The 15,654-nt window shown below is 40.8% G+C and overlaps 2 protein-coding genes across 2 annotated transcripts in view; one reads left to right on the top strand and one right to left on the bottom strand.

Moving 5' to 3' along the window:
* The first annotated feature begins 2,130 nt into the window (after window positions 1-2,130).
* Window positions 2,131-9,759, top strand: ETFBKMT (electron transfer flavoprotein subunit beta lysine methyltransferase). The gene is given in 6 exon segments (XM_062590248.1): window positions 2,131-2,180; window positions 4,080-4,179; window positions 4,549-4,994; window positions 7,991-8,121; window positions 8,835-9,173; window positions 9,176-9,759. Coding segments are annotated over 4 exon segments (813 nt in total). The 5' UTR covers window positions 2,131-2,180; window positions 4,080-4,179; window positions 4,549-4,674; the 3' UTR covers window positions 9,199-9,759.
* A 681-nt stretch (window positions 9,760-10,440) lies between these two features.
* AMN1 (antagonist of mitotic exit network 1 homolog) overlaps window positions 10,441-15,654 on the bottom strand; it is a 28,079-nt gene continuing 22,865 nt past the window's right edge. The window contains exon 7 of the mRNA XM_062590258.1: window positions 10,441-13,498. Coding sequence (XP_062446242.1) covers window positions 13,425-13,498 — 74 coding nt within the window. The 3' untranslated portion in view covers window positions 10,441-13,424. The remainder of the gene's footprint in view (window positions 13,499-15,654) is intronic.

The raw sequence follows: 15,654 nt of genomic DNA, 5'->3' as shown, positions 1-15,654 counted from the left end.
CACAAATTACATCATACATTTGATCAGCAGAGATTCTCAAGATGTTACCATACAAGTGAAAGCAAAAGCCTGTGTAAATAAAACATTTTTCTTACAAGGGACTACCTTTGAAACCTCCCCTGAAATAATCATCAAAAAGCACAGTCTGAAAGTCTAAGTGATTTACCTGGACATTTGTGTGAGGGTTGACGGTTATCATTGGTATCATAACTTTTTTATGTCATACTAGGAGTATGTAAAATATTAATTAACCATTTTTAGTTAAATAAGAAAGAGTGTATCTCTGTTTTTAATGCCCTAGCCAATACTACTGGAAAGCAAGGACTTCACTCCTCTTTTTTCAGCAAAGCAGTCCCTGGGCTAGAAAGAGCTAGGAAATATATATATATGTATATATTTAACTGTCCCAGTGTGGTAGTGGTCTGATAGATGGTAGCGTCTTCACTGAGGTTCAAATAGCTACTGAGTAACACCGTATATCAGGACTTCAGAAAAACTAGACCTGAGAAATTACTTGTTCAAATGGCAGATCAAAGAAACTCAAGATCAAAGTGAAGAAAACTTTCCTTTCAAATTTCTCTGAGACTCCTCAAATAGCATCAGTATTATTCTGCAGGTCTCTTTTCAGGCATAAAATCAAATGTGTGCAATAGAGCTGTATCATCACCTGTCAGTGTTCCTAAAGCCAGCAGCACATCTCACACAGGCCTGGCATCCTGAGTTGATGTTGGTAATGGTTCTTCTGTCACATTAATGTTTTCTTTATTCCTAACGTAGTTGTTGAGTATCTAAATGGCACAAAGACCTCAATCCTGAACTGTACATTTTATGCATAGTTTTTTTTCAATGTTTCCCTGCTTGGAGAGGGCCAGCCAGAGCTGCTGAAAGACTCAGAAGTTTTGAAACTCCATGGTTTTCTGTAAGGGCTCCAGGAAGTAGCATTCTTCCTGAGCCCAACCCACAACGGTCCACACTTCGATATCCACTTTTGGCATCATTTCTAAAAAGCCTGAAGGTTGTATTCTGCTTTGCTCTACAGGTATACAAAAGGCAAATGTAAAAAACATGTAAGCGTCCCTATTATGTAATATGTTGGTGGACCTTCATGCAGTGAGGGGACACCAGGTTCTTGCTGGGTCCTCGCTGCCTCTGCTGCATTGCCTCCATCCAGACCTCTCTGTAGCCCAGGATGGAAGGCCACCTTCTCTCAGGACCCGTGGGTTCATCCACGTTTAGATGAAAGGTCCTGCTTGTAAGCGGCTTTCACACCTGGAGAGTGCGTTTTAATTGTACTAAGCCAGAAGATCACTAGATGGCCTCGTAGCCTAAGCAATTTGGGCAGATCCAGGCTTAGGCTGTGTGATCACCCGATTTATTTTCAAAACCCTGGCACCCGCAGAGGTGCAGAATTTCTGCTCGTCACCTCAGGCAACGCAGAAGGGCCTTTTCTAAAGCCGCTGCGTGAAAGCTGGGACACTTGGCGCCAGAGGGAAGCTAGAGAAAACCACGGTCTGCGGCTCGCGTTGTCAGAAACTCCTTCTGCTCCCTAAATCCCAGCAGCCGGGGCCGGCAGGGAGGGCAGAGACCCAGCCTGGGGGGGGTCTCTGCAGCCCCCGGCTAACGAGCAGAGCGAGGCCGCTCCCCGCGGGGCAGGACGCTGCGGGAAGGCAGGGCTTCGCAGCGCAGCGCCGGGCGGCAAGGAGAAGGCCTTCCCGGCCTCCGCCTGGCCCTGCACGGCTCGGCGCCTTCCCCAGCCCTTGGTGCCCGGAGAAGACTGGGAAACCTCGTCAGGGCCAGGCGCCGCTCGCGGGGTAGCGGCGCGGAAACGGAGAGCGGGAGAAAGCGGCCCCAGGCGGCCGCGAGAGGCAGCAATGGCGGCGCAACGGCTTCCCCGCCGAGGGGGCGAGCCCCGCGCAGCCGGCGGGGGCGAAGCCGCCCGCCGCTGCCGCTTTAAGGGAAGGAGGAGGCAGGCGGGCCCGGCCCGGCCTGGCCCGCCGCGGCCTGCGCGCACCGCGGCGGCCGCCGGCAGCAGGTAGGTGCGGAGCAGCCCGGGCGCCGGCGCCGGCTGCGCCAGGGGTGGTGCGGCGCGGCCATGGCGGCGCGGCCGGCCGTTAACGCTCGCCGTGGCCGACGCCAGCCTTTCTAGGAGGGAAGCAGCTGGGAGTTTTTGAATGAAAAGGGTAAATTTTCCCGTGGTTCGTTCCCCCCCCGGGGGCGGGTAGGTTACTTACGGACCCGAAAGTGCGGCGCCAGGTCGGATTTGCGCCCTCCCTTCAGCGGGCAGCCTCGGGCCCCGCTGCGTGCGCCGTCACCCCGGGCTGGAAGGAAGCAAGGTCCCTGCTGCTCTTTCCAAAGCTTTATTATCGTTTTTATTTAATTTTTATTATTATTTTTTGTGGGGAGAGGGTGTCCTCTGAGGAAAATGTTCTGCTTGCGCCTTGATTTCAGTCCCAATAAAATGGGAAGGCCAAGGATGTCAAACATAACGATACGGATTCTGGCACCTTTCTGCGCTAAATGGTTAAATTCAGTTCGGCATTTTGAGAACAGAGCTCCAGGCTGGCATGTTCCCTGCAGAAGATGAATTCAAAGGCAGAAACCCAATGCATCAGTCCATTAATCAACCAGCTTGTCAATTCTGCAGATGAAGGCTATGAAGATTATTGTGACAGGGAATACAAAATATATACTACCAAAAACTTAGCCCTGCTTAGCTACTTGCAGCAATTTGGGGGGTGGCTGGGGAGGAAAAAAAAGCATATGCCATTAGCTGAGAAGATTTATACCCCTGACTGATGTCAGTTAACTTCACATTTTCCTTAGGCAGATGGGGATTACCTACTTCTGCCTTCAGGAAGGCAGCTGTTCGTTAATTGTGTTTATCAGTTCTAGTGACTGCTGTATGGGCTTCTCAGATGTGGCAAAATGCAAAGCGTTCAGTCACATAGTTTTAATAGGAACACAGAGCTTTTAGTCAGTGATTTAATCTAACAGTAAAGTAAGTGCAAGAAGTTTGCAAAGATTTAGCTTGACTGTCAGCCTAAGTATCAAAGCATCACGGGGGTTTAGTTCACAACTACCCATTCTAGTAAGCGATCAGATTAAAATCAGCACAGGAAGCAGAAGCCAGCATACAACAAAAAATGCCACTAAAATCACATTAAATTTAATAATGATACAAAGAAAACAAAAAATCAAATCATATCAAGAAGCGTGAAGGAAGGCTTTATTTTAATAATTTTTTTGCTGTCATCCTTTTATCTGTGTAGTTTTTGTAAGAACAGTCTATATTGTTGAAGATTGTGAAACTGGTCACAACTCTTGCATTGTGACAAAATTGGCTGGAAAGGGCTGAAGTTGTTTTATGCATCATTCTGTATTTTCTTGAAATTCTCTTTGCAGAATAGAGGAAACAACAGCAAAGACAGAATACAGTTTCTGTCTCATGCCTGATTTTTCTTGTAGTCTTGCTGTTGTGGAAACAGAGGTCCTTCCTTCTGTCTTGTTGAATGTCCCAAAACCTGGAAAACTTATGCCAGAGTACTATTTAAAGCACAGATTTTAGTTGCTTCCCTAGTCATTAGCTCTGAGTGAGGTTCAAAAGCTGTGCCCTGAAACAACTAAGTCCAAGTTACTGAAAAGAAATTGGAGAGCAAGAGGAAAAATATGCGGTAAAGATGCTCTCGGTTTCAGAGCGTAAGAAAGACCCAGAGACTTCATGACATGGTGGATGAGAAGAGCACAGTAAATCTTGCTCTTCATTCATCTCTCCCCTGAGTGTGGTGACTGCCATTTTTTTATATCGTGAGTGAGTCTAAACTCTGGCATGTCAGCTTTCCATTCTGCTTTTCTTCACTACTTGCGACTTTAAAACTGGCTTTGACTGGCATCACAAGGCCTTTGAGTCTGAACTCATCCAGTCTTAATACCTCAGCTTCTAAAGATTTCACTTTTTTGGAATGTATTGGATTCACTTGCTGCTGCTGCTTTAGACAACTTGGGCCATGCTTACCTCTGGGAACTTGAGAAACTATCTGAGAGTATCCTGATTGAGACTAGGTTTTGTCATTTTTGAGCAGGCACCCTGACAAATTTGAAGAAGAGTTGTTTGAGGAAATCCTTTCATTGTTTGCTAAGTTCAATATAAGAAGATGCTTTATCATCACTATTATAAAACATGTAAGTATTCCCCCCCCAAAAGCCTTCTGACAACCTTTGCTATGTCCATAGCCCCTGTAATACCAGAGCCCTACTGTAAAAGCTAAGGATTTGATTGGAAAACCTTATATGCGAATTGCCTGCTCTGTGCACCTCTGTAAGGCAGAGGGAGGGAAATGCTGAAAGGCTGCATGTTTAATTTTTACCCCCGTCAGTTCTTCCCCTAGATGGTTGTTTCTCACTGGATGTGTTCAAAGGCTCTCTAGTGCAGGGACAAAACACTCTTTCAAGATTGTATAACAGCATGTCAACCTCCTCTTCCTAAAGTCCTGGTGGTGCGTAGCCTTGAAGTCACTGAAATGTCACTTATATAATCTTGTTCAATTTCAGGAGTTGTCACCTATTACTGTGAAAAACAGCATCCTGTGAGTTTGTTTCAAGCTTTCTCCCTCATCACCTGCATCAGATAATCTGTGCTCCAAGCTGTTCTCAGGAACAGTTATCCTTGGCAGAGACATGGCCTTCCATGGCTGGAAGCGGCTCCTCTTCTTGGGCAGGCAGAACACCTTTGCCAAAGCTTGGAGGAGCAGGAAGGGAAGCCCTTCTCTGGGTTGGAAACGCTGCTGCCACTGGAGTGCTGGCAAGTCTGTGGACCCCGAGATGAGAGCGTTTCTGGAGGAGAACACAGAGGTCACTAGCAGCGGGAACCTCACACCAGAGATACAACTGCGCCTCCTCACCCCTCGCTGCAGGTTCTGGCATGAAAAGCTTGATCTGTGGCCTTATGGGGACCCATTCTGGGCAATTTACTGGCCAGGAGGTCAAGCCCTGTCCAGGTATGCAGCACACAGACCACCAAAGTTGATAAGTTCAGGCCACTACTGGCAAGCATGTCAGATCTTATGCAGTAGAGCAGCAGTCTCTGCTGTTTGGCAGTGAAGTTTCAGCATCTGCTATATGTAGAGTAACTTCGGGCTTTTAAATTAGCTGAAACCCGTTGTCTTCAGTGGAGCTGCATGTGTTGACAACAGGGTTGAATTTGGATCTGTGGGAGAGCCAAGCAGTTGCCATCAAAACCTAGCAAGGTGTTTAATTATATCATTCATTGTCAATCCAAAATTTCTATTTTGTGATAACACTATGTTTTTTCCTTTTTCTTCTTTTCTTCTTTTTTTTGTGTGTGTGTGTGTAGGAGACAAACAGGTGTATGGACGTGTGTCTGGTTCTGCTGAGAAAAGTAGGTTTATGCTGATGCACTTTGTAGTGCTGGTTAGCCTGAATCAGTAAATGAGTATCTAAAGAATCCTCCTTGTCTTCTCATCACACAAGAATCTGCATTTTGATTCTGGTCACTTACTATCAAAATGTTTTTGATATTCCTGCTTCCCAAGAACTAGTTGGAATTCCTTTATCCTGTAAAGTCAGACTTCTCACTTCAAATAGCAGAAAAAGCTCCTACTTGTTACAGAAAAGAACAAACTGTTAGTCATCCCTGTACAGATGAAAGGTAAAGATCTGAACTACTGTTCTACAAGAGAGCAGAAACAGGAAAGTTTTTTTCAACCAGGAAAGAGTCTTACAGTTCCAAATTGTGAGTTGATTAGCCTGCCATTTAGATGAATTAGAGTGCTCTTAAATATCATGTAATTAAATTAGGTAAGGTAATCTATACATTTTATTATTAGGATTCATATGCCCAGGTAGTTGGGTAGCAACACTAATTGATTGACTACTGTTTATACACTTGTTTTGAGGAGATGGGAATGTCAGAAATTACTCACATAACCTAGAAAAGTAAAAATAAATTGAAAATAAAAGGAGCGTGAAAACATGCTGCTTTTGTAGCTATGCTTATTTCACAATTGGCATTTCTGTATCATCAGAACTATTACCTTTTCAGACTATTCCTTACAGAGTAACCTAAGACACCTTGTTAACCCAGCATGTCTGACACCAGTCTCTAGCATCAGCATAATGTACTCTCTCTGTCCCTGGGTAGACAGCAGGTTCCAGCTGTTCTCAGTTGCCATAATCATTAGAGGTAGCTTGGGAACCATTCAGCTGGAAACAGGGCACTTACTTAACAGTATTAGGTTAAATCATGCTCTAAACAGAGTATTCCAGGAAAGTCATTGCAAATACAAGTACAGTCCCTTTCCATGGGAAGAGGAAGGAAGGCACTTTCCATGGAGGTCCCATCCCTGTCCTCCAGCCTGTTTGCAAACTGTGGGCTGTCCTTAAGGGACCAAAACCCACAGGAGGAATGTTGCCAGTCAGCTGAGCTGCTAAGCCTCTGCACAAATGCCCTTCCTAGGTGCCCTCAGAGTCAGAGGGTATCTCTGTACATCTTAAGAGTAGCAAACAGTGCTGCAACATTGGAGTAACAACGTAGTAAAGCCCAATGCCAAACCTTAGAGGAGGAGAAGAAGAAGGAAATTTTTAGTAAAACTAAACCATTCTCACTCACTCACTTCAGATCCACGTGCTCATAAGCACAAAGCTCTATGTGTCCGAACACACAGTCTGATCAAGAATGTTTGTGATGACACAGGGAATGAGAGGCATGGTCTGTGAAATCCTCATCATGTCTCCTGGTTTCCTAATCTGGGTATTTTATAGCTTCAGTGGTGGTCTTTGCTTCCCTTCCATTATTTCTTAATGTCTTACCATTTTTTTAGTCTGGGGCTAGGGTATCTTTTTTCCTTCTCAATGTGCTGGGAAGAAGTTTCCTGGGAAGCTGCGTATAGATGTGCCATCTAGGTGCCAGCAACACCTGACATTCTTACTAGGTCTACTTCTGCTGTTCCTTCTTGTGCTTCTGTGCCTGGACATTCACATTCATTTGCCATTTACACTAATTTTAACATTTCTGTTACAGTTCTCTACATTAGAACACCAGCAGCCTATGACTGTGCCAACAGTCAGCCATCATCTTCCATGCTAGGAGATGACACAAATGCAAAATCTTTTCATGTTTCTAGTTTAATAGACATAATGGCAATTAACAATAATTTATGTCACCTAAGGCTTTGCACCTTTACAAAGGACTGAATTTCTAGGCTCTTGGTTAATTTCTGAACACTCAGTAATGACAATATGACCCATAGTGTTTAATAATAACTACTGTCTGCCTTGTGTCAAGTCTTCCTGTGCATTTCCATCCTAGAGGCTTTGCTTGCTGAGTCTTCTTGGCTACTATCGGTGACCAGGTCAAGATATTCTTTCTGCTCACTGTTGCTGTATTCTCATTTTCTTATTGCTACTCAGGAACAACATTAAGCAGACTAGAAGTATTTGCACACCTAAGTGCCTGACTTAGAAAAAGGAAGAGGAGAAAATGATCTTCCAAATAGTTGTATAAACAGTAATGTAGGGTATTGGGAGGTCTTGTCTTTTGAGGGTGTAATATTCACTGCAAATCCATTTTCATGTTTCTTCAGGCTGATTTCTTGCAATTTCTACAAATCCTTATGAACAGTTTTCCATTTCCTGTTTTTGATACCAAGCATCTTAGTTTGCGTCCATCTTAGTTTGCATTGCAGTTTGTGTCCATTTACTACATAAGCTCACCTGTCAGGGAGTGAGCTGACTGAAATCAAACATTATTTACTCAGTTGTTTTTTTTTCTTGTGGGACAAGAGAAAGGGAGAAAGATAGTTGATTTTTGTATAAGCAAAGACAAAGAAGGAGCTATGTGCCAGCAGCATATGTGGAATAATAATATCTTGTAGCATATCACGCTTCAGTAAATGTATGACATGAACACTCATGCAAAGCTGAGAAATCTGCATAAATGTGTTCATAGTTTTAACAGTTTTCCTTTTGAATTCAGGTATATTTTAGATAATCCATGTGTTGTTAAAGGGCGATCAGTTTTGGATCTTGGAAGTGGATGTGGAGCAACAGCAATTGCTGCTGTGATGAGTGGTGCATCCCAAGTCCTTGCTAACGACATTGACCCTAGTAAGCCTTTTTTTTTAAACTCTCTGCAAAGCTCTGTTAATTTTTAAAGCACATTTAGCATTAACTTTTCTTTGACCCATTTGGGATAAATTTGGTCTCCAAATATGCTAATTTAGAATGCTAAAAACATTAATGGATTTTGCCAACATTAGAAGCTGGGTTGTACCAGGCTTCCTTACACAAGGTGATTTCCATGTGAACAGCTCTTTAGAATGAATAAACAGCAAAGTGTTTATCAAATATTTCTTATGCATCATCACAGCTAGTTTGGAAGAAAGCTCCAACAGTAAGTGGTAACTTGCTTTCTCGCTAGGACTTGAGTGTAGCGTATGAGCTGCAGGTTCTGTGTTAGGGCCTAGATTTTGCTATTTTTTTCCCCGATTTTATTTTCTCTTAAATGACTTCTACATTCAGTTTATTTATAATTTAATTACTCATTGATTAGGGAGGAAATGTACCCACAGATAGGGCTGTTAGTATTCCATTTTGATCCAGGAGTGCCATTGGTTTCCAATATGGGATAGCTCTTCTCCATGTAGTGGTGTGTTGAAGATAAAATTCCACCATTTTATGCTATTATTTTGATGCATAATGAAAGCCGTGGAAGCCACTATATAGGATAAAAAAAATAAGAGATGAAATTGAAAGTTATTCAAAGTATTTGAAATTTGCATTGGGGCTGAAAGAGAGAATTCTAAAACTTTTTTTTTCAGTTGCAGGAATGGCAATGATCTTAAATTGTGAACTGAACCATCTGAATCCCTTCCCCATCACCATTAAGAACATCATTAATTCAGAGGTGGGCAACTGGGACCTCATTGTTCTAGGGGATATGTTTTATGATGAACAACTTGCTGATGGTCTTCATCACTGGCTGAGAGAATGCATCAGGATACGGCAAACTGAAGTGTTGATTGGTGACCCTGGCAGGCACGAGTTTTTAAGACACAGAATTCACAGTCAGTTGCACAAAGTTGTAGAATATTCACTTCCTGAGTCTACTAGACAAGAAAACAGTGGATTAACATCAAGTATTGTCTGGAGTTACCGACCTCAAATAGCTTAGAAAGCTGTTAAAGCTAACTTTATAATGTCGTTGGCCTCACTTGGTTGGCTTTTTTTTTTTTTTTTTTTTAATAAAGTGTATAAAATGAAAATAGGACTTTAACATGGCACAGATATGTTGATGCACAGTAGATTACTGTTCTTCTGTATAGTTATACTTGTCAAGGCTTTGGCTCAATTTGAGGTTAACACTACAGGCAAACTTTATTTGAATGGATCCACACTGAAGTGCTAATCCAAAGATAAATTATGCTCATGAGTTTACATGCTTGTCATCTTTCACGTATGTTAATGTATTAATCTCACTCTTTGATGGTATTGTGAAATGTTTCAGACTTCCATTATACAGCTGGGAGGAGAGAAGAGGATGGTGGTTGAAAGATAGTTGCACTCCCTTCTCAAGACTTGTTCACAAAGAAAATTATTGCTGTCCTCCATAAAACTCTCTGCTAGATCATTAGCTCATATTGTGCTCAAAGTGCCTTGCTCTTTCTTTACCTGGATCTCCCTTCTAAGCATAACTAATTTGGGTCTCCTCCTTCCCCTTTAAAATAAAGTCAACTCTTCCTTTAAGCCCTAGAGTGATCATTTAGGAGCCACGCATAATTATAAAACATGCTTCTTGACTCTGGTCAAAATAAAAGTTACTAACAACTGGAATGACTAAATAGTAATAGCTGTAGGGTAAATCTAGCATTTAGAGAGGGCATTCAAATGATCTAGACTGCCTAACTTTGCAGGGAAAAATGGCAACCCATCCTAACAGGGACCTGGTGCAGGATGAAGAAATCTTTCCTTTCTTGAAGCTTCTGAACAGGGAATAAGAGAAAAGTCAGATACAATTATTTTTCTCTTCTCCTCCTGAGGAGATACTGAACAACGCTCTCCCGAATGATCCTAACCAACTGCGAAGAAACATCTACAGCATTAAAAAACTTGATCCGCAGGTAAGTGTCTGTGTATGCATCAACTCAATCAAGAAATCAAAGTTTTCAGAGCAGTCTTCCAATAATTAGCACCTTTGCAGTAAACTATTGAACAAGCAGAGATGAAGAACTAATAACTGAAGGATGAAAAACACTTCATCAACAACTATCCAAATACTAGGTGATAGAGTAGAAGCTTAAATACATGAAAAAGTTTGTGTCAATCACTCAGAAAACCATGGTATTTATAATGTGGGAGGATTATGAACTCATGCTGATGTACATGGCCACAAATATATAATGTAACAAGCTTTTAAAACTACCCGAATGAGTCAGAGACACAATTTAATCTTCAAAACAATACATGAATATTCTCACCCAGCTATTTACAAAGGTAACAATATCCAAATACAATATAGAATATGAAGTAATAAAAGTATGTGTGATATTCTTCTCCCACTTTTAACAGTGCTCATAAATATTTGTTGAATATTACTCTGATTTAACATGAATCAAAAAAATATTCAGTGGAATTATGCTAGTACCAGACCCATGAGAGAGCAGACAATCTCTGGCAGTGAAGGATTCAAAGTGGTATATTAAACTTCCAAACCTAAGAATACAACATTATCATTCATCTCTGTGTTGTATAGGCTTTTAAGCACAAGGTGAAGATACACCACAAAGTTACATACTTAGGAAGGGCTGATAAGAGAACACACACATCTGCATGCATTTTTAAGGAAAGAATGTAAACTGCATTTGCCATCACCATAACAAACCTAGATTCCAGTAACAAGGTTCCTTTGCTGTTAGAAACTCTAGTGGTCTGCTCTCTTCAGCTGCTTTATCTCCATTTGTATTTTTCTTTCTGGATATAGCACTTAAAATGGCAATCTGACTACATTACTGCTCTATATTATGGCTATATGCCCTACAACAAGAGGCTAAAGGAGCTGGGCTTGGTCAGCCTCTAGGAGAGGAGGTTTCAGGGGGACAGAGCAGTAGCCTGCCCATACCTACAAGGAGGCTGGAAAAAAGATGCAGCCAAGCTCTCCCCAGCAGTGCATGGTAGGAAAACATGAGAGGAAGGCCATAAACTGAAACAGAACTAGTTCAGACTAGACATAAGAAAGAGTTTTCACTGTAAGAACAGTCAAGCAGTGGAACAGGTTGCAGAAATTGTTCATGGCTGTGTCCTCTTCATTTTTTTCCAAGATCCAACTGGATAAAGCTATGATGAATGTGGTGTGAGCTCAGAGCTGACCCTACTTTGAGTAGGAAGTTACACTAGAGACTTCTTGAGGCCCCATCCAACCTCAGTTATCTTAAAAGTCTTACTCTTTTACAGGACACTTCCTGCAGCAAGGACAGCTAGCTTTAGGTGTTTGTTTGACCAGATTACTGAACATGTCAGTGCTGCTATCTACTGAACTACAGGAACAGTAGGGGGAAAAAAATACCCACAACAAAAAAAAAGGGGATTAAAAAAAATTTTCAAACCTGGATGGTTAGAACTAAGTATACATTTAGGTTCCTAGGTCTTTATCTGGTCCAGTGACTTGCTGCAGTTACAGCCTTCAGGAGCTAGTTGATATGTACACTAATATAGCAAAACTAAACTTTTGTCTGCAGGACTGGTTTGCATAGATGCAATTATATCTTGGGATGCATTATGTTTTGGGAACACAGTCCTCTCTGCACTGAGCCATAATACTGCATAGACTCAGAGTTAGGAATTTAGACACCTAGTTTAAAAATGATTACATATTAGCACTTTTAGTAAACAGAATTTGTTCTTCCCTAACTCATAAAACCAATAGAAGAACAGAGACTGTCGTCAGACATTGTAATATCATTTAATATTACTGGATGCAACATACATATAGTAACATAATAATATATATATTACTATTTTCTATGCAGTTTGGCATGAACTTTAAATAAATTAGAAAGTTTTTATTTCTATGACACCTAAAGTGTGACCTGTGACAGTGTGGGATGTAAAGTAAACATATTCCTACTGGTTGCCTAAACTCACAGGTTTCTAAGTGCCTCCAGATCCATATAAGACTGCCCCAAGTCCTGCTAGTTCCAGATACGGAGTATATCATAGTATGCTACCCCTCAACCTGTGCAACACTAAAATGACTAGCTTAATCTTTAAGCTTAATGTAGAAATCATAAGACTCACTATATGTCTCCTGCTTCAACAGACACACTAAGTATAACTTAAAATTGTGATGAGATCCCTGCTACATCAAGTAATAAACTCATTTACACTTCAAGAACTGAACTTTGCTTTTAAATATGACTACACTTGAACAATACATAAATAGAAATATTTTCAACTTCTGTAGGCCTCTGTAGATGTAATGAACTGCACACAGCAGAACACATACCCTGCTGAACTCTACTGTCCTGAGATTCATGTGCTCAGAGCCTGTGTCTGGTCCTGTTTCACTCTCAGCTATGCTTACAAGGAGCAGCATTTTATTCCTGTTAAAAATTGTCACATAGGAATATAGGCAAAAGCCAAAGCAAGTGAGTATTTGCCAACATACAGAATTCTGTTATTGGTAATATCATGACTGCTATTCTGAAATTCTATAAATGAGACTACAATAATTTACAGACAATTTTGTTTTTATGTTCGAAGACTGTACTTTTGCAACTGTAAAACTCCAGTAAGTATTTGATGGTAAATAAAAAAGAAACCTGCAGCATCAATAACCTCCAGACCTAGCAAAATACATCATGAAAGGAGACTACTTGTTACTTCTTAAAATATACTTGCATTGCCATTAATTCTACCTCCATTTATTAGTTTTATCTGATTTTTCAGATTTAAGCCCCAACTTTACAGATGTTTCTGCGTAAGTCTTAATTCTATGTTTGAGCTTAGTATTTTTAATTGCAACTACCCTCTCAAATTATAAACTCAGGACAGGAACTTACCTAAAGTATGTTTGTATAAGCGGTTAAGAATAAGATGTTAAGTAGTAGCCTAATTTGATCCTTCAAGGAAGCTGAGAGATGATACAGTAATATGGATTATAATTCAACTTTCTTCTTAATGCAATTTGATCAGTGTTGCAAAGACCGACCAGGTTCTATGTATAAGACACTATGAAGCCCTAACTCACAGGGTGAGGCCTGGAATGGCAACAGAGACCTCTGGCGGGAACAAGGAGCGAAGCCATCTGCTAGTACAGAAGTCACCAGCAGGACAGCTATTTTCCAGAGGTGGCTGTTTTCTGAAACAGCTCTCATCTGTAAACCTTACACTCATATACACACAGACAAAAGTAATCAGTAAATAGTCCACATCACTTGCTTGATTTTGTTCGATACAACTAGCTGCTCTAAAACATCTCGGGAGCGATCTGCAAAAGAAACAAGAAATTTCTTGTTAATCATTCATAATACATACATACATATGCATACAGATATATATAGGTGGTATACAGAAATTAGGTAAACAATAAAATAATTCAATTTGTATTTATGCTTAGCTTTCCATGAGATGGTCATACTTTAGGTACAGCTGAAATAATTCCAAACCATTCAGTTATTTCTTCAGTCATAATTGTGAAGTACCATCACTTAACCCAACACATAAAAAAAAAAGGGAGGGTAATGTCTCTTCTTCCTTTTAGAATTTCACAAATATATTCAACTATGATTAAGTTCTGTTCAGGTTGCTCATTCCTAGCTAGCCTACATTTAGTAGGAATCATAGAAGAACATCTTTCAGAGGTTTAAAGAGGAAACATGAATTAACTAGACAACACTAGTATATAGGATGGCATTTGAAGAAAGCATTGGGATGGTCACAAAAAAAAATCTAAACCTGAAGATAAGGCTACTACAACTGATAATCTGACGAGATGTAGAAAAGAGTAAGGAAAGCAAAGAAATGAGAAGACAGAAGGGGTATGGCACTATTAATAGCCTTAATGACAAAGATGAGAAATTTGAAGTTGAAAAAAAAGTCACAGAACATAAGGATGGGAATGGGAAAGAGAATGATACAGAAAGATGGGCAAAAAGATTGTATTAAAATCTAGAATACTAACTTCTTTGGACTACTAATAACATCAATTTTTTGTAGGTCATCTGCTTTATTAGAGTATGAAAAGATCAGAGATCAGCACTGTCTGATGGTTAAACATCTTCAAATTAGTGCTTATTGGAATCACGTTGTCCAGGTGATGCACCCACAAAGAAAAACAGTGATATTCCCACACTCACAGCTAAAATGTTGTGAAAATAATCTCATGGTCTTATTTTCAAAACAGAAACTTAATCTTATAAAAGGAAATAAAAGCATCCTAAGTAACAAAAAAATGTAAGCCACATCTGGCTTTAAGAAAACAAACAAACCAAACAAAAACCCCTAACCTTAGACACTTTCTTGCATAAGGGTATTTTTCTAAATCAAAGGGTAAGTTTAAGTTCATTTCCCTGAAAGAAATTTTCCCGCTCCATCTTTCTCAGAGAAGAGGCAAATTGGATCAACATTGATTATGACTGCACCATAAATCAAGTTTGCTCAGTCATACCTGGTTAAGCAGCTTCTCTTGGTATCGGTTCCAATAAACACATGACCATTGAATTAATGCAAATTTAAAAAAACAGCCATTTTAATCACGCAAGTCTCAGGAAATACAAAGTTATGGTTGCCAAAGCAGTTTTAATTCAGCTGTCTTGAGCATGCACAACAGTATATAGTACTAATAGTCTGTTTTTTCTGCAATTTCTTTGGACTTTCTTGTAGTTCACTTTGATGTAAAGGTCAAAAAAATCTAGTTTCATAAAATGAATGTATTAATCTCTATAAAGTCAGTTGCCGAACAAGCAAAAACAGGGAAGTATAGCATGTATTGGAAAACTGAGAATAAAAGAGAAAGTCAGAATAATCAGAGAAAGCTGATCTGCTTATGGATCTGCAATCAATCTCTGTTAATCATACTGCAACAACACTTTATGTTAGTAAAAAAATACAGAGTTTGGAGCAGTAGTATAGGTTCACTTGTTGTAAATCCTTTCAACATACAATTCCACTTTTATATGGTGCATAAAAACAACCAGAGTCCATCCTCTTCGGTATCCTGCCTCCAACGGGAGCCAGCAGATAGAGCAGTTAGGCTCTCCTAACCCTCCAGCTCCAAACTCTCCCCTCTCCAGGGCTCTGCGGCTACGGCTACATCCAATGTCTTTAGGTGCAGCAGAACCTTGCCTACTCCTCCTGCCCCAGACTGTGCAATAGCTTACTGCAGCCTCACCAAGAGCTGTTCGGAGAGAGCGGACGTTATCTTCTCCCAACTCCCATTGCTCCTTTATCCTCCTTCCACTTCTCCTTAGAAAAGCAGAAGGGGCGGGGGAAGGAGAGAGGGAAGAGAAAAAAAAAAAAAAAAAAAAAAAAAAGAGGCACACAGGTGCTTTTCCACTCTTCTTCTGCTTCCTTTTGCACAGGTTCCCTCACACAACATGCACTCCCCTCTCTTAAGTCTCTTCTCTGCTCCTTTCTACACCTACC

This window comes from Rhea pennata, chromosome 1, assembly GCF_028389875.1.
Source record: "Rhea pennata isolate bPtePen1 chromosome 1, bPtePen1.pri, whole genome shotgun sequence".
Taxonomy (NCBI): domain Eukaryota; kingdom Metazoa; phylum Chordata; class Aves; order Rheiformes; family Rheidae; genus Rhea; species Rhea pennata.
This window is presented reverse-complemented; position numbering and strand designations above follow the sequence as displayed.